This window comes from Pleurodeles waltl, chromosome 7 (assembly GCF_031143425.1).
Source record: "Pleurodeles waltl isolate 20211129_DDA chromosome 7, aPleWal1.hap1.20221129, whole genome shotgun sequence".
Lineage (NCBI taxonomy): Eukaryota > Metazoa > Chordata > Amphibia > Caudata > Salamandridae > Pleurodeles > Pleurodeles waltl.
The window spans coordinates 858,350,548-858,370,057 of record NC_090446.1 but is presented as its reverse complement, the minus strand read 5'-3'; the positions used below and the strand labels follow the sequence as shown (position 1 = coordinate 858,370,057).

The window sequence follows — 19,510 nt, the reverse complement described above, 5'->3', positions numbered from 1 at the left end:
CCCCCCTCCAACTTCCTCCACCCAGACCCAATCCCCTCAACCTCAGGCTATTCCAAGCACACATTCAGATCAGCATGCACACACGTCAACACACAAGGGAAGCTCAGGCAAACATAAGCACCACACATCCCACAGACACTCACGCAGGCATCACACACATGCAGACACACCAACATCCACTGCCTCCACTGTGTCTCCCTCCTCCTCGTCTCCCTCCTCCCTCCCAGTCTCGTCTATACTCACACCTGCATGCTCTACATCTACAGCCACTACTGCCATCACCAGCACACACACCACCACACCCCACTCATGTGCAGTCACCACCCCCACTGCCATTCACACGTCCCCTGTGTCCTCTCCCAGTGTGTCTGTGACGCCACCTCCCAAGATAAACAAACACAGGCACACACCCACCCAACAGCCATCCACCTCACGACAGCCTCCAGCGCATGCACCTTCGCCCAAAGTCACCAAACGGACACCTCCCACAACCTCTTCCTCCACTCCCAAACCCCTCCAGCTACCCGTCCCAGTGTTTCCCAAAAACTTTTCCTGTACAACCTTGATCTTCTTTCCCACACCTCCCCCACCCCGTACGTCTCCTAGGGCACGAATCTCCAGGTCCCAACCTAGCACCTCAGCTACAGTATCTCCGGGACCAGTGGTGCCTGTAGTTACCGGAATCTGGAGTGCACCGGCCACCAGGGCAGCCAGTGTGGCACGGAGCCACAGCACGGACAGTCCCCCACCTGTGAAGCATCAAAAGTTGGCCAGTGCCCGGCGGGAGAGGGGGGAAGACTCCAGCCACCAAAGCCGCTCCCAGGGGTACAGGTGGGAGTGTGGAGTCAGCTGCGACACCTTCCAAGGTGGGGAAGGGCCACTGGAAAGTCAGCAGGTCTGGGAATAGCAGCAGGGCAGAGAAGACCGCCATCATCCTCGCTGCCCAGGAGGCCACCCCCAGCACCTGCCCTGCTGCCCAGGAGGGCACCGCCACCAGCCCCGCTGCCCAGGAGGCCACCGCCATCATCCCCGCTGCCCAGGAGGCCACTGCCATCATCCCCGCTGCCCAAGAGGCCACCGCCACTAGCCCGCTGGGCCAGACAGGACCGCCAGCACCAGCCCCGCTGGGCCAGAGAGGACCACCAGCACCAGCCCCGCTGGGCCAGACATGACCGCCAGCACCAGCCCTGCTGGGCCAGACACGACCGCCAGCACCAGCCGCACTGGGCCATGAAGGACCGCTGGCAGCCGCTGAACAGGGCACCACCGCCACAAGCACCGCTGAACAAGGCACCACCGCCACAAGCATCGCTGAACAGGGCACCGCCGCCACAAGCACCGCTGAACAGAGCACGTCCGCAACAAGCACCGCTGAACAGGGCACCGCCACAAGCACCGCTGAACAGGGCACCGCCGCCACAAGAACCGCTGAACAGGGCACCGCCACCACATGCACCGCTGGCCCATGAGCGCCAAGGGCACTGACGCTACTGAGTCCGTCACGAGCAGGATGAAGCACCCTGGGAACCAAGCCCCCTCCAGAACCAGTGGAGAGATTCATCCACTACCTCAGTCCTTGGCAGGATGAAGCACTCTGGACACCAAGCCCCCTCCAGAACCAGTGGAGAGATGCATCCACTACCTCAGTCCTTAGCAGGATGAAGCACTCTGGACACCAAGCCCCATCCAGAACCAGTGGAGACTGTCATCCACTTGCGAGACAGTGGCTTTGCACTACCCAGGATTGAACAGTGGGCAACCCACCCTCTGTAGAGACTTGAGAGACTGTGGCTTTGCACTCCACAGGATTGAACAGTGGGCAACCCACCCACTGTAGAGACTTGAGAGACTGTGGCTTTGCACTCCCCAGGATAAAGCAGTGGGCAACCCACCCACTGTAGAGACTTGAGAGACTGTGGCTTTGCACTCCCCAGGATTGAACAGTGGGCATATGCCCCCCTCGTGGATTTTGTGTCGTCCACTCAACCGGCTGAGGTGCCCCCCCTTTCCCTCCCGCTGAGGTGCCTTCTTTTATTGCTATCTGATGCCCCTGCAGTGTTCTCTCCGTCATGGTCAGGGATTTTGTGTGGGCCTCGCCCATACCGTGTGGGCCCAGTGTTCCACGGACTTCAATGGAGCACTACCTGGACTGCTATTCTTGGTGTATATTTTGTCTATATTGTATATATGTATATTTTCACGTACTGGATTTTAATATATTACAATGGTTACACTCATTTTCTTTGGTCTTTGCATTCTTCCGGGGAGGTTGGGGGGTGTAACTATAATGTATCATGATGTATTAGTGTGTGTGTTGTCGTGGGTGAGGGTGGGGGTGGGGGTGTTGCGTGTTGCGTGTGTGTGTCCCTGTTTTTTCCTTTCCCCCTCCCCTGTGTCGTAGGTGCAGTACTCACTGTGGTCTTTGCCACCGGCATTCGTGCTCCTGGTAGAGGAGCAAGAAGATAAGGGCTGTCAGGATCTGCAGCTCTGGTTCCATGGTGTCTTGGTTCCTCGTGGGGTGTGTAGAGGTGAGCGTTTTCCCTTTGAAGTCCTGTTTCCTCCGTGTTTTTGTCCGCAGTGAATCCGCCCCGGAAAAGGTGGCGGATTGGTAGGTTGTGATACTGCGGGCGGTACTTTGTCCTCCGCCTGTCTGTTGGCGGTGACCGCCAAGCTGTTTGTTTGTACCACCGTGGCGGTCGGAGTGTTAAAGTGTCTGTCTTTGTTGACGGTTTCCGCCACGGTCGTAATTCCAATTTTTTTTTACCGCCGGCCTGTTGGCGGTCTTACCGCCACTTTAAAATCATCCGCCAGGGTTGTAATGACCCCCAAAATCCCCAATAATATACACTGCTAATGTCTGTTTTTTTTTTTAACCAACAATAATAAACACTACTGATTTCTGTTTTTTTTTTAGGGTTTTGGTGAAAATGTGGTATCAAGACATCTACCGGGAAAGGCCCTTAGTCAGCACGTTGCCATGTTAAAAGATCTTATACGACATGCCGGAATGCATTCAGTCGCCCAAAACTGCTCTAACTATATGAATACATAGAAAAAAAATACGCTCGAAACTTTCAACCGTAACGTAGGACCACTAAATCTTCAAAAGAAAAAGATACAATCTGTCTAGAACCTCCCACAGTGAGATTTCAGGGAAGGGATCCTCAGAGACTTTTCTGATGGGACAGGGAAACTAAGTAGACAGTACAATAAAGGTAAATGGCACATTGGGCGGAAAGGCTCTCACAAATGAGTCACATTGTGCAAGAAAACGCCAGACATAAACACAAGAACGTTACACCAAAGCAAAACAGAAACAATGAAATATAGGGACCTATCTATTCCATTGATAAAGTCTCATGGAAACAAAAACTCAGGGCAGCACATTTTCATTAAAGCCATGTCAGGCACACTGACACTGCAACAGAAATATGTTGACACAAAACCATCTACGTCCTTTGGAAGGCCAGAAGATGCATTTCCACAATACCAGAATGGACGCAGTGTAGTTAGTAGACTGTCATCTCCATTGAACACGACCATCTAGTGATAAACCAATACACATTCGATCCTGATATTGTTTAGTTTAGAAAGTTCAAAGGGTCACTGAGGATTAAATAACTATGTGCAGGGATGGACGAATCATAACTGCAGACCAATGTCTGTACAAATGTAACAAGAGGCAAATACTGTACTACACAGACACTCATGCACAAACCCAAACAAAACATTGAACACAATAACTTAGCACAATACATGTGTGTACTTAATGATGGCTGGGAGTGTCCCCAGGGTTCAATTTGATATTTGCAAATTATAAAGCATAATCACCCCTCAAGGTAACATTTCTTATTTTGTTTGCTAAACCTATAATATCGAATCGAGGTTGGCAAGTCCTTTTATAAGTAGGTCGCTATATTATGAGTGACACATAAATTCTAAACTATCAAATATCAATAAAATCCAAAAATCATTCATATATTACATCTCACATTATTAGGCCAGGAATAAATTTAAATTAAGCTAGCATATTTCTTGTAATTTTAGGAATTTTTCTTTACACTTATCCGAAATTCCCAAAACTGCCATTACACCACTTTGCGTAGTTATTCACACCTCATTGTCAAAATTTACTGCAAATGCACAAATCTTAATTTGAGGGGTGGTCTGCTACCATGTGAGCATGGACCATGGCCCCAGGTTGTTGTGTAGCCATTTTAGTTTTAGCTCCATGCACGTTATTTTAGCACACTAGGCCTGCCGCTGTGCACTTTAACCTAGATGTATTTTATTCAGCTCTGTTTCTTATTTTGACAATAGCCACTTTTGCGGTCTTGTTTTATTTCTCTCTATCTAGCTGTTCTTGCTGAGGCCGGCACTACAATCTCAAACAAGACATTGTTGTTCACTCTGTGCTTCTTTCAAGGATGCAGTAAGATAGGTTGCAGATGAACGTGGTAAACGTTTCGTCTCTGGTATTCATAGAAAACACACATCCTTACGTAGGGACATTTTCTCAGAAGTCCAGCTGTTTTATTCTAAAAACACTTCCCTGTCCCTTACACGTTAGAGGGAAATTGCAGCCAGATAACCACGACTGTATGATGATTGCCGAATGCTTCACTACAGCTGCTTATGCAGACTTCAGGCCTTTGCTCAGGTATGGGGGATGATGTCTTCCCAGGGTACCTGAAGGGCAGAACTAGAGATTAACATGCTGTGCTCTAATATAGCCTAGGTAGGAATTAGTTTACTTGACTCTAGTGACAATTTGGTATCGTTATTTCTATGCTTTACTCTCCTTGTCACAATTTTAATCCTGTCAAGCTTTATCGTCCTGGTTATTGCAGTACATGCTTTATTGTCTAAGATGCAGTCCCTTCATTAAAACCTTATTCAAACATATACTGCCTCTGTTTGTCATTTTTTTATGTGAGACTAATGTAATTGAGAGAAACGGATGAGATCTGAGTAACCACGATCTCCCTGAGGAATCGATTGTGTCATGCGCTCGGCTGCCTAATCATTCCTGTTCTTGGGTAGAGATGAGGCACTGCTAGTTAGCCAGAGCAAAACCCGGATTGGGGTGACACCTGGGTTAAGGCTCAGTCTCCCACACCGCAGGTGATTCTGCCGCTCAAATCCAGTAGTCTCATTAGAATAATTTGAGACTATGCAACATGGCGCCGCCAATGTTTGGTCAGGCTCTAACTTTAGGGTCCTCCTGAGTATCTCTGTCTCACTATATACAAAGACACCTCAGCACTATATACGGAAACATCCGTGGAATCCAGGATTTCCTCCTCAGCTAAGTAGGGAACACCTAACTAAAGCTGCAGGTTCTTCAGGCTTGAACTCTAAAAGGATAATCCCCATTTGGTGTGCCTTCTCTGAACAAAGTTGAACATTTATCATGGCGAAACCACAACAGGTAGCAATTGCAGTCAATATGAGACCGCCCCTTACTGCACATTTATTATCACATGGCTTAGCAGACCAGAGGGGTCCAGTCACATTTGTTGTTGATGCACACGCAGCTTATAGAACAGAACTTTTCTATTCCTGGGTCACATTTCCAGCAGTTGATGGGAACACAAATACATTTCATCACTATACACCTTCAAAAGTACCTGCACAATACAGAGCATATGCATATCTAGAAATACCTCTAACTTGTCAAGAACATAATAATTGGCTTGATGGTGCCCTACCCCACACTATCTTACATGTTAGGTTAGGTCCTCTAAGTAATGATGCTCCTACCTGGCCTTTGTTAGCCACATATACACCTCACCCTGCTGCAGCAAACCTAACAGCAGCTGAAGTCCATCGCCTATATGTTGAGCTGGTGGCAATATAAAGACGATTAGTACAGTTTGTAATGCAAACATTAAACACAAACCCAGCACATGCTGCTCTGGTGCAACCACACGCCATGTATTAATCCTGCAACTGTACATTTGATCATGGGTAAAGTACCCACCAAACAAGAAGAAATTCCTTTTTGGTTAGCTCAAAAATTAAATGCGCTGGAAGCAGTGTTTCCCCATATGGGACCTCAGGATAAACGCAGAATATTAACAATGTGCTTGCCATTTGGGATGGTTCCCACAGTAGACAACTGTAATACATGGGGCACAGTATTTGCCACGCTCTATAATACCGCACATGGTACACTGACACTTGCCAATTTGCCAGAACTTTTTAAACAAATTCAAGATGAATACAGGGCTGCCCCGGCCCTGGATTGGAGATTCAATTAATGGGCAATTTTGCCACAGTATCTTCAATTATATTAAGTAACATTAAAGGGGAAGCGGTCGCATAAGCACTGCGAATGCGGCTCCGGGACGTTCCTCCACAGGATCAAGAACGTGAGCTGCCAAAGATTTTCACGGAGACCTACTCTAGTATAGGCCAACAAAACCATAATTTCAAGGTAAATCTAATAACGATCCTACCAAGCAAGTCCCTGAGAGTAATAAGAAATGCTGGGATACAAAACAACAAATACCCATAAAAGAAAGGGGAGAATCTCCGCATATGGAGACTCCACAGTATAAATATAATCTCAGAAACAGAGATAATATAAAAATGCCTGACAGATATACTGACACACGCCAATCTCGTTCCTTTCAGGACTGATCGGAAAAACACAATGAGAGAGGTGGGCGGTCAGAGTGAAGAATTGAGTACGTGAAACCAAAACAGGAATCACAACGCTCAACAGAAGTTTCGGTTAAAAAGGAAGAGAACCCACCCCATCAAAAACCCCAATTTAAAAAGTAAAAAGTGGCATCAGTTGAAGTTCGACATGCCACTCAAGAAGAGTGCTCTCTTGCAGAACAAGAATTGGGCATTAGTGCTACTAGACAGCGCGACAGAGGTCACAATAGTTCTCTGGAATCTTCTAGAGCATCTGGAGGTGGAAGCAACTGATGACTTCCTACAAGTAGAAACTGCGGACATGCGTACAAAGTAATGTTACAGTTAGAAAGAGACTTGAACGCACAATAGACGCAATATTTTGGGACCGGGTCGTAAACATATATGATATTTTGGTGGCCGAACAGGATTGGCCATCTGAACTTGTCCGTACATGTCCATATTGGGAAGATGTTATTAAAGCTTCTTTCTCACCCCTTGTTCCCAAGGAGCTTGCAGAATCCTACGTCATCTATTGGGCATTGGCGCAGGCACCTGCATTATATCGCAACCACGTAGGATGGGACAAAGATTCCCCCTACCATGTAATTCCTATTATAAATCAACCCCAACCTCAACCTCAAAATCCAATTAAACATGATGCTAAGGCACCCGTGAGGGAAATCCTCACACAATTAGAGTACTAGGGTGTACCCTGTGTCTCACCTATCAATAATCCCTTATTTCCAGTAGCTAAACCGGACCATTTGAATAGAATAGTCTTAGACTACAGACATTTAAACAGTCATACACACACATATGCTACACATTTCCAATGGTTTCTTCTGCTAAAATATAGCGCCTGAGAGTAGAGGCTTAACAATTTCAGCGCACTAGGCTCCTGGAAAAAATTCTGTTGTGTACCCCAGGGGTACAAGAACAGTCCAGGACTGTTCACAGCTTGTGTGACTTCAATATTGCATGACATAGACCCTGAAGCAGTGGCCTATGTAGATGATATCTGTCTCACAGATGATGAGCTTCTGCAACATCTAAGATGGGTAGCCCACATTTTTGTAGGATTTGCCGTGTTCGACTACAAATTCAACTTAAAAAAAACAAAAATAGCCTTCTTCCGCGTCCTGTTTCTAGTATATGAGCTATCAAGTGAAGGAAAGAGCCTAGCGCCACAATTCTTGAAAAAATGCACACAATTACAAACTCCAAATACCATTAAAAAACTCCAATCTCTGTTGGGTTTCCTACATTTTGGCAGAACTTACATTCCAGATTATGCAACATGCATAAAACCTTTATATGACTTAATACGTCCTGACTCTTAAGTACATTTTGGACAGTCGAACACACACGTATTCTCAGAGCTATGCAAACAGACATGTTTGCAGCACAACACTTACACACGAGGGACAACAAAACACATTTGGTCATCAGAGTAATTGCTGGTACCATTGTTTTCACTTATGTAACTTTCAATGAGGGTGAGACAGTCCCAATAGCATACAAATCACATTTGTACTCAGCAGCTGAACAACGCTTTGCTCCCACTGAGAAACTTCTCACTGCTGTTCAGATGGCTGTCATTAAAGAAAGCAACCCAAAAGGATGATGGACGGAGTGCTGAACAATGCAAACAGTCATCCCCAGTCAAAGATCTGGGTTTAATCCATCGTTCTTTTGCTCACAATGCCACCCCAGTTTGGACCAAGCCATATGCAAATCAGTCTTGACCCTGTTCTTCATGGGAACAGTCCAGCCCGAACTGCCAGGCTGGGTTCTCCCTGGACCATAAACAAGCATCCTGGGACCGGTTTCAGGGTATCACCCTTCTTCAGCCAGACTAGCTTGAATCCAGTGGCACAGTGAGCAAGGGACCCACGTCTGGGCATACCCTTCCCACTTCGGGCAATTTTAGAAACACAAAAGGATGATGGACGGAGTACTGAACAGTGCAAACACTCACCTCCAGTCACAGACCAGGGTATAACCCTTCGTTCTTTTGCTCACAATGCCACCCCACTTTGGACCAAGCCATATGTAAAACAGTCTTGACCCTATTCCTCATGGGAACAGTCCAACCCGAACTGCCAGGCCAGGTCCTCCCTGGACTGGAAACAAGCATCCTGGGACCGGTTTCAGGGTATCACCTTTCTTCAACCAGACTAGCTCGAATCCAGTGGCACAGTGAGCAAGGGACCCAGGTCTGGGCATACCCTTCCCACTTAGGGCAATGTACTGGGGGTGAATGTTTGACATTGTTCAGCATTCCATCCATCACTTGTTCTTTTTGTCATTAAAGAAAGACCACTAGCCCAAGGTAAATGCACTATTGTTGTTTCCCCAATTCCAGCCCTTGAGGCTGTTACCAAAGCCAACGTTCCAAACGCTAAAGCATTACATTCACGTTGGATTCAATGGGCAGCGTCTTTGAAAGCCACTGACGTAGACTACATCTTTGACCCAAAATTACAAACTCAATAATTTTTTCAATATGAACTAGAATACCCAGTTCCAGCAATCACACTGCTATCAATCAGTATCAAAGAGTCATGTACACCAATGGCTCAGCGCAACCTGCAATTGGTACAAAACATCAATATTATGCTGATTGCACAGTTGTAAGCGGCTATATGGAGGATAATACATTTTGTCCCCAGCATACATTCACGCAAACCATAGGGAATTGCACAGCACAATTAGCAGAGCTAAAGGCTCTGGTGATGGCACTGCAACATGCGAATCCTGCACAGTTAACACTGATTGTTTGTGATTCATACTACTGTGTCCAGTCCTTCAATGAATACCTGCATTACTGGCACCAGAATGGGTTCAGAAATTCTAAAGGCAACACCATTAAAGTAAGCAGATCTGAAGGAAACGCTACCAAATGTCCATGTTGTACATTCACTTGGACACCAGCGTGTTGGAATACACGTTGCTGGAAATACACTGGCTGATGAAGCCACAAAGTCAGCAGTAGCCACGGCCACTGTTGCTGCAGTAACCCACTCAGGTGCGAAACCAGACGATGACATACGGGCTGCCGTGAAAGCTACGCTGAAGGTACACCCCACCCCAAAAGCATTTCCTGCTAAATATCCCTATCGAATGGGAGGCTGCCTAAACGCTGCGGTGGAGATACCTGGCGTAGGGGTTTGATCTACAGTATTCCCAACAAAGATATAAGATCTGAGTTGATTAAAGCAGCGCGTGAGGGGGCAGCATCTGCCCATGCTGGTGTGACAGCTACAATATCATTGTAGCAAGCACATTATTGGTGGGCAGGTATGTCCAAAGAGGCCAAGCAGTATGTCCTTTGCTGTGACATCTGCCAACAAATTAAGGTTTCCACTGCCAAACTAGCACCGCAGACATCCCTCCTAATTTGCAACTAACCATTACAATGTGTGTATTTGGACCATTGCGGTTCCCCTAACACCGAACAGTGCATACAAATATATTTAAGTCGCTGTCGACTCCTGCTCCAGATTGCGATGGGTGTGGCCACAATGCTCGGCTGACGCTTGGACTGTTATAAAAGATTTGCGAGTCTTTATCGGTACATAAGCAGTTGGGGCTTTCCACTTGGACCAGGGCTCTGCTTTTACCTCAAGGGCATTCAGGGACGCCATGGCTTCATTAGGGGTCCTACTCCATTACTCGTCTCCATTTCATCCCAAGGGAAATAGTGTAGTGGAGTGACTAAACTGTGATTTAAAGCAGTCATTAACAGCCAGAGTCATAGGTATGGGTCATAGTTGGCTTAATCACCTGTATGGAGTCCAGAGAGCACTTAATAATCTGCCTAGAAGGTCCCTGGGGGATCGTACTTCATATGTGTGCCTGTTCGGAACTCCAATGTATGTTCCTGATATTGATGGCCCTGGCATGGAGCCGGCAGAAACAACCTTTGACATAAATTAACGTTTCACCATCTTACAGAAATTACAACAGTTCTGTTATGACGTTTCTGCCAGTGCTGCCTCCACAGGAATTAAGGATGTGCCAATAACACCTACAGGTTGGATTCCTAAAGTTGGGGATCTAGTATGTGAAAAGGCTGCTGTGAAAAAGGAGTTTGGTCCTTATCGTGTGCCGGTCCCAGTCTTGAGACTACACAGTACCAGAACTGTCATTCAACCACCGTTGGCTGGTGCTAAAGAAAACCGCTTTGTATCTATCGACAATGTCAAGTTACACCATGTGGCCGATCCTGCACAGCAGACCAAGAGGAGCAACCAGTAGTTCCCGAATCCATCTCACTACTGGTCAAGAAGTCCCTCTACAAGTCGTGAGCAGCAACACTGAAACCTCTCCGAGCTTGGGGAGGGTGGAAAATGATCTTGCATTGGTTCCACTGACATCTGTTTCAACAAACAACACAGAAATAATTGATTGATTTGGCACAACTGTAACACAGACAGGTGGTGTAATTTATTCTGAACCACCACGGGAAACACCCACCGGTTCTCCACCTACAAACAGGGCTCCAGCTTTTGCACGAACTGCTTCTGGATACTTTGCTGACATTAACAACACCATTTTGGACTCCTTCGCCTCTTTTACATCTGAACTGTCAAGACCACGTAAACTGATAAACTGACTTAAAACAAATTACTTTGTTCTCCCATGGAACTATCTGTGGCTTTCTCTGAGTGTTCTAGCTTTCCTCCTTTGGATTGGGATTGTCATAACATTCTTTTTATTTATACATGGTCATTTTCTTCCTGAAAGATCAACAGTTGAACTGGTGGATGAGGTCCTATCACCCAATTTTTCTTCTCAAAAGGTCCGCAGAGACTTGTCTTTTGTGAACATTTCTGCTGTACCAATTCCTGATGGGATTGTTTGCGATAAAGTAACATTTGAAATATACGGTCCCACGGAGGTCATTCCATACCATATGTGTTTAAACTTTCAATGAGTGATGTAATAATACCCGGAGTTGTTTCTGATGATTGGGATGTGAAAACAGTTGATTCTCTGATGACTGAATTGCATGTATTATACTGTATTTGAAAATGAAGATATTTATCAATATAAAGAGAATTATGGTGATATGTTTTACTGTAATTATTATGGGCACCATTTCTGCCACAGAGCAAGTCCCCCAAAGACTATCTTTAATTACACACAATGGGAACATTGTCCGACTCCATCACAGGGGAGTTCTAACACATATTCTAAAAAGTTTGCATATTTTTCTGGGCACAATGTTAAAAATGCTGAGTCGTATTATTTTAAATTGCCATCAATGGAAAATGTAAACATATTATTGACAGATACAAAACTTATTTAATCGGATTCTTTTGTTTCCTGGTTGACTATAGAAGGCTATGAATTTTGGCTGAAGTCAATTGACTTAAAAAGTGTATGGAGAACACGAAATTGGCAAATTCAGGGGAAGGAAGCTTTATTTAGAGAATGCCTAATACCTGTTCAAATGATATTTTTAAATGAAACTGTACAACAAATGAGGATTTGGGTTTAGCAAAGATTAAGGAATTGAATGTGCCTAGTATTCCTGCCCCTACAAAATTTCCTAAATGGCAAAAATATATAAATGCAACTGAAGATCAGCTTGATGAATGGGTCCAGAATGGCATGTTTAATGCTTCACTGTCACATTCTGGCAGGTCGTTATTGTGGCCAAAAGATATCAATGGGTGTCATAAACGTTTTATAAACTCCACCTGGGGTTTTAGAACTAGTAGGCTGGACCCTCGCTATATATCATCCGAACCTGCGAGTATAATAACAACATGCAGTGTACGGAAACTATGCCATCAATGGTTATAGAGTTCATCACTAGATGCGGTTGGAGAACACCTCAGTCTCCTGTCTAATAACACTGATTTACAGGACTTTCTGTTAGGCCCCAGAAAACAACGCAGAAAGCGCTTCTTATATGAAGTATAGAACGAAATTTGGAAGCTTTCTCAACAAGAAGCTGCTGCCTGGTTAAGGCAAATAGACCAGGAAAACTTACAGAAGGCATTAGCTGTTGTAGATAGTGGAATTAATACCCTGTCCGACTGGATATACACCCTGAATAACATTGTCTCTTCTGCAATAGACATAATACAGCGTGATATGCCTTCTTTGCACCATGTAGAAAGTCAATTAAGGTCCATTATGCAGTTGGGTTGGACAGTTCAAACACTGAAGGCAGGTTGCATTCCCTGGCAACACGTTAGAGTAAGGGAGGTGTTTTCTACATTTAACTTAACGCAACAACAACAACTAATGGCTAAGAAAGAAGCGACTTACGTCATGTTGAACAACAAAAAGTTAGAAAAGTCCCCTTTTACTGTGGCTGAAATACCATCTGCTGAATGGTTGATACATGGGGTCATTAATCTGCCCATTTCAACACTTCAATTCACGTCATGGTTAAAACACATTCCAGTAGGCAGATATTAAAGTCTGGGAGATAGTTACATCCATGAGGTATGGGAGCTGCCCTTCCTGTACAAATGTCTCAGTGGCATTAAAAGGTCTTTCTTAGCGGTAGTGAATGCGAGACTTCTCTCAGCCATTCAATGGTTTTCAAAGAGCTTCCCTTGCACGGGGCATGTAACCCTTTGCAGCGAATTTGGCTAGTTATCTGAAGAGAGTTTTAGTCCACTTGATTAGACCTGCGTTCCAGGTGCTTTCAAATGGCAACTATGTTATCCTCAATATTGAAGACTGTTGTGGGATGCGAGCCGGAATAGCTTACGTTGTTTCGGTTTCTAATATTGTTACATGCTGCGGGAACGTACTTTTTATTCTGACTAGACAGAAAGAGGTAGCTGACATTTAGCCCCATAGTGCTACTTCTAATGTGAATTTTGACATGTTGAGCAGACTCAAGGCTTTATTGTTCCAGAAACATGTGGCGCTCACATCTGCACGTATGACATACGTACTCCAGGTGTCAAGGTCACCGCAGAGATACAGTCCCTTTTAAGTACCAACTTTCTGAGACACTTTGGTGAACTCGTGGGACAAATATTTAATGCATCCAGTACTACTGGAATCGCAATTTTTTTTAAGGCTGTTGGTTCTAGTTTTGTTCACACCTTCTCCATATTCGGTTTAATACCATAAGCCATTCACTCAATATTCTCCAGCATTTTCGGGGGATTTCCAATAACTTTGGCTATAATAGGTGGCATTTTGCTATTGCTAATTTGTCTGCGCAATGGCTGTCCCACCGCAACAAGGATGAATGAAAGCGCTCCCACAAGCGCAGCTGTGTCATGAAGGCATGATGCAGTACTTCGGAGCAACACTCCTGGAGCAATTGGAGTGTGACTGTTCTCTGTCATTCAGACTGGTTTTGCATTGTGTGCAGCCCGTGTTTCGGTGCCTCTGGTGCTCGTTTGAACATGCACTGAAAGTTTGTCTTTCTACACAGCGCTTGCTTTTATTGGACACTGATATGTTGATGTTCTGGCTGAGGATTCATTACTGGACATGTGCGTTGAGGGTGCGTTTGCTGAGGCAAGCTGTTTATGAATTGCCCTTCCTGGAGGATGCAGCTCTGAAATCATTACTGGGTACACCATGGAATGCTGCTGCCTTGGCTGATGCTCTTGCTATGGAACACGAACGCTCCTTGGTCCTTCTTGGCGATGTATTTCCAACTCTAACACCTGCTGAAGTGGAAGATTTCCTGTCTTCAATTGTCCCGGATTCTATTGGCAATTTCCAAAATGACTCTGACTCTTGAAATTCTGCCTTTTTTACACCACAAGTGACATTTTTAAATTGTCCTTTTATATATGCTCGTGTCCTTTTAACTTGTCATTATTGACATTTATATATATATATATATATATATATATATATATATATATATATATATATATATAAATATCTTAGGTTGAGTTTTAGTAGCTTCTATACATATTTAGGCTTTGAACCACCTTTAACCAGTAAAGGGAGGGTGTTGTGTAGCCATTTTAGTTTTAACTCCATGCACGTTATTCTAGCACACTAAGGCTGTGCTGTGCACTTTAACCTAGACCTATTTTATTCAGCTTTGTTTATTATTTTACCAATAGCCACTTTTGCAGTCTTGTTTTAGTTCTATCTAGCTGTTCTTGCTTAGGCCAGCATTACGTTCTCAAACAAGAATTTTTTTTATCATTCTGTGTTTTTTTCAAGGCTGCAGTAAGATAGGTTGTCTATGAACGTGGTAAAGGTTTTATCTCTGGTATTCATAGAAAACACACATCCTTATGTAGGGACATTTTCTCAGAAGACCAGCTGTTTTATTATAAAAACACTTCCCTGTTATGTTATGTTATTAAACTTATAGAGCGCATGGCTACCGGAAGGCCTCCCAGTGTTAACGGACCAACACCTAAACTAGGAGGAAGGACCTTATACGTTAGAGGGAGATTCCAGCCAGATGACCACGAATGTATGGTGATTGCTGAACGCTTCACTACAGCTGCTTATGCAGACTTCAGGCCTTTAATCAAGTATGGGGGATGATGTCTTCCCAGGGGAGCCTGAAGGGCAGAACTAGAGCTGAACATGCTGTGCTCTAATATAGCCTAGTTAGGAATTAGTTTACTTGACTCTAGTGACAACATGGAAGCGTTATTTCTATGCTTTACTCTCCTTGTCACAATTTTAATCCTGTCAAGCTTTATCGTCCTGGTTATTGCAGTATATGCTTTATTGTCTAAGATGCAGTCACTTCATTAAAACCTTGTTGAAACATATACTGCCTCTGTTTGTCATTTGTATATGTAAGACTAATGTAATTGAGAGAAAAGGATGAGATCTGAATAACAACGATTTCCCTGAGGAATCAATTGTGTCATGCGCTCGTCTGCCCAATCATCCCTGCTCTTGGGTAGTGATGAGGCACTGCTAGTTAGCCAGAGCAAAAACCAGATTGGGGTGATAGGTGTCACCTGTAGTGGGTTAAGGCTCAGTCTCCCACATCACAGGCGATTCTACCACTCAAGTCCAGTAGTCTCATTAGAATAATGAGAGCCTACGCAACAAGGTGATCTGTGTAGTGTTGGCTGCCCACCAGAGTCTAAATGGCTCAACAGTATTGTTTTCTATGTTCTGAGATTGTGCGTTCTCCACAAAAGTTCCCTTTTGTAGCCTAATATTTCCTTTCCACCAGAATTTTAGCTATATTTTATACCTGACAATCTACCTGTAAGGTGCAGCATGGAAAAATGAAAGGAAATAGAAGATAATAGTGAAGGAAGATAGTTTATACATTTTGAAAACTAAAACTCCAGGCAATTTGCACATTCTAATTATATGAACTGCCTCTAAAATCTATGGCGTACAAGCCAAGTTCACTAATTTGTTTAAAATCTTTCTTAAATGTAGATCCACAAAAAGTCACTAGAAAGGGTCGAGTTCAACAAACAAACCATGGATTTATCAACTATATCAATATTGCCCCTGTGAATTTTAACCCACTTCATTTGAAGTCTTGCTGTATTGTGCACACTTTGGACTCCTTATTTTCAAATCTATTGTAGGGAAGACTGCAGAATCTACCCAGCCTGCTAAAGTTTGGGTCACGGATTTAGCCCTAACAGTTTGAAGGTGTAAAATATATCACTAATGAAGACATGAGACAATGCCATTGTTACTTGCCTCATAGAGCCCTACCCACAGCTAACACTAAGTGCCTCATCACGAGTTTGGCAGTCCAGGCAACTTCATGGCGGCGGTGGGGGTCTGACCACCATCGGCTTGGTGGTTGGAGTCATGCAGGCCTATGGAGCAAAGACCACCACAGTCCCACCAGCACCGCCAGGCAGCAGAGACTACTGCAGCCACAAGGCTACACAAACAGTTTGCTGGACCCTGTGTTTCTTCTGGACAAATTATGGGGCTGCACACCATCAATGTGACTGTGGCGGTTCAACCACCTCATCTCAGCAGGCAAAAAGAGAGAGTATAAACGGAGCAATTCACCTGCAGGAAGCCTTACATGCCTAGTGCCACCATGGAGTGCATCACACATGTCCTGTTGCTGCTCATCAATAACCCCAAAATAGCGGGGTGGAGCGAGCCGGCCGTCAAGATGGCCGCCATTGTGTGAGGCTCCGCCGGACGAGGGGCTCCTTTCCTCATTTATTCTGACTGAGCGGAGTAAATAGCGCTTCCCCCGGCTGGGAGAGTCTAGGCTGGGACCGGTGCCCCTGTTGGTGACGGGGCTCCGGCTGCGGATGGGCCTCTTGGCCGAATTGCATAGGCGGGCCCAGCTGGCGTCGGGCCCGCAGGGAGAGGCACGTCCGGCTCGCGCAGGCGGCCTCGTGTTGCTGCGGGTGCCCGTGGGGCACTTCTTGGCCCCCGCTGGAGTGGGGAGCACGGTGAGTGCCGCTGGGTGGGCCCTCAGCGGCCTTGTCGGGCCGTGCCCCCCCAGGAGTGCTGCGCCTCCGGCGGCCAACAGCCGGGTGCAGCCTTGCTGTGAGGGGCGCACCAGGGACGGCAGGGCCTATCCCGCCTCCGGAGAGGCGGTCGAATTGCATGGGCTCGGATCGGCTGGTGGAGGCCGTCTGGGCAGCGCGGCTTCTGGAGTAAGGAGGCCCCGAAGTTGGTGGCGGAGGGGCCTCCTGTGCAGCGGACGTGCGGGCCTGCCCTGGGCCTCCTGAAGTCAGCCCTTGTCGGGAGCGCTTGGTGGCGGAGATCTTTTTTTGTGCATATTGGTCCCCCTTAGGGCACTGAGGCCCCTTTGGTTGGCTGCTGCCGCTGGTGGGCCTGAAGGTGATGAAGGAGGGGCGCCCTGGGGGTGGTGGCGGACTGGGGGTGCCTCTGAGTGGCATCTTGCCCCATCTAAAGAGAGGGACTTCCCTGGAGGATCCCTGGTGCCACTTTTGCCGTGTGCGCTTATTGGCTGAGGGGACCTGTCGGGCTCTGGGGCTCCTCAGTCAAACGACGGCTGGGCCCAATATTATTATTTATTTATTTTTTGCACCTTTTGTGTGCACTGTCTGCTGCTTGGTGATTTACGGCGTGCCTCTAGTTGGGCTTGCATTGGAGCAGATATGGGCAAGGCAGATCAGCGGCAGGCCAAGCTGTCCTTTGACAGTGGCAAGCGGAAGGGGGGCCCCCCTGTTCCGCTGCCTGGAGAGGCACAGATGGATGACGGGCTCCCCAAAACCTCTTTTAAATCCATGTTCTTGGACCGTAAGTGCAGCTTGGCGGGAATTGATGCCAAGCTGGATAATCTGACGGAGCAGATGGACCGCATTAGGGCCCGGGTAGATGACCATGATGCCCGATTTGACCACCTTGAGTTGCGTGCCTAGGAGATGGAGGATTAGAGGCAGGGTGAGAGAGAACGCTTGCTGCAGATGGAGCGGGTCCTGGAAGTCATCAGGAACAAAAATGAAGATTTGGAGGCGAGGTCCCGGCGCAATAACGTCAGGTTGATTGGTCTTCCTGAGTCCACGGACATGGGCAGGATGGAGGACTTTATGGAGAGAATGCTTTCTGACTTGTTTCCTGGAGAGTAATCTCGCATGCTGGTGGTTGAGCGGGCTCACCGATCGTTGGGCCCTAGGCCTCCTCCTGGGACTCCACCGCGTCCGGTTATTTTCCGTCTCTTGAATTACCGTGACCGAGACACTGTGTTGCGGTTGGCCAGAGAACGGCGCCCGGTGATTTATAAAAATACGGAGCTGCAATTTTTCCCGGACTATACTCCAGGAGTGCAGGCGGCGCGCAAGGCGTTCCTGCCGATTAAGCGATCTTTAAGTCTGACTGCAGCTTGTTTTTCCCTCGTTTATCCGGCGAAGCTCCGGATACAGCATGGGGGCACTTTGCATTTCTTTATGGATCGAAGTTGGCGGCCAAATTTGTCAAGACGCTTCCACGGAAAGCTGCGACGGGGGAGCCCGGAGATCCTGGCTCGGAGCGGGCAAACCTTAGTGACACTGATTGACTTGCCTTGGTTCAGTGAGTCCACTGGGCCCTTGGTTTTGTAAAGTGCCTTGATGCGTTGCCTGGTGTAATTTCTCAAGTGCTGCTGTGTTGGTTTATCTGTTACTTTAGCCCTTTGTCCTCTCTGGCCGATCTGCGTCGTGGATGGGCTGGACGGTTCGACTCGCGCCCCCATGGATGAGTCCTTTTGCTCTTCTATGTTGTGGGTTTTTGTACTCTTTGGGGGGAGATGAGGGGGAATCTGCTTTGGCCCATTTGGGGGGTCTGCGTGGGTGGGTTTGTGTTTGGGCTGGTTGTTTCTCTGATGTTTGGCTCTGTTATCACTGTCTATCTGTGCTGATTGAGTCTGGTGGGCGGCAGCGGATGACTTTGTGGTGGGACACATGAAATTGTTTCTGTGATGTGACGGGAAATAATGATGGTGGTTAATTGCTTAACTTGGAATGTGCGTGGTTTAAATGATCAGTGTAAGGTGCGTCTTATGTCCGCTTATATTCAGCGACATCAGATTGATGTGTGTATGCTTCAGGAGACTCATTTGGAGGCCTCCACGTTGAATCGGCTGAAGGCTGGGTGGATTGGTGAATGTCATGGAGCGGTGTACTCGTGCTATGCTCAAGGGGTAGCAATATTGTTGCGTAAGGGGCTGCAATGGCGTACGCACCGGGCTATAGTGGATCCGAATGGACGTTATGTGTTGTTGAGCGGGACGCTGTTAGATAGACCTTGTCAGCTGGTGTCGGTCTACGGCCCTAATGTGGATGACCCTGTTTTTTTAGTGAGGTGTGGCGCTTGGTTGAGTCAATGGGGGGTAGGGCTGTGATATAGGGGGGGAGATTTCAATGTGGTTTTGGATCCAGAGAGGGACCGAGAGAGTGTGGCTAGGCTTCGTCACCCGCTTCTGCTGTTGCTCTGATGACCTTGATGA

General features: G+C 46.5%; 1 protein-coding gene across 1 annotated transcript; it reads right to left on the bottom strand.

The window, feature by feature from the left end:
* Nucleotides 1-16,766: 16,766 nt before the first annotated feature.
* LOC138246969 (proline-rich protein HaeIII subfamily 1-like) lies at nt 16,767-17,462 on the bottom strand. The gene has a single exon (XM_069201718.1). The coding sequence runs from the start codon at nt 17,460-17,462 to the stop codon at nt 16,767-16,769; it is 696 nt and encodes a 231-aa protein (XP_069057819.1).
* Between the last annotated feature and the right edge of the window lie 2,048 nt (nt 17,463-19,510).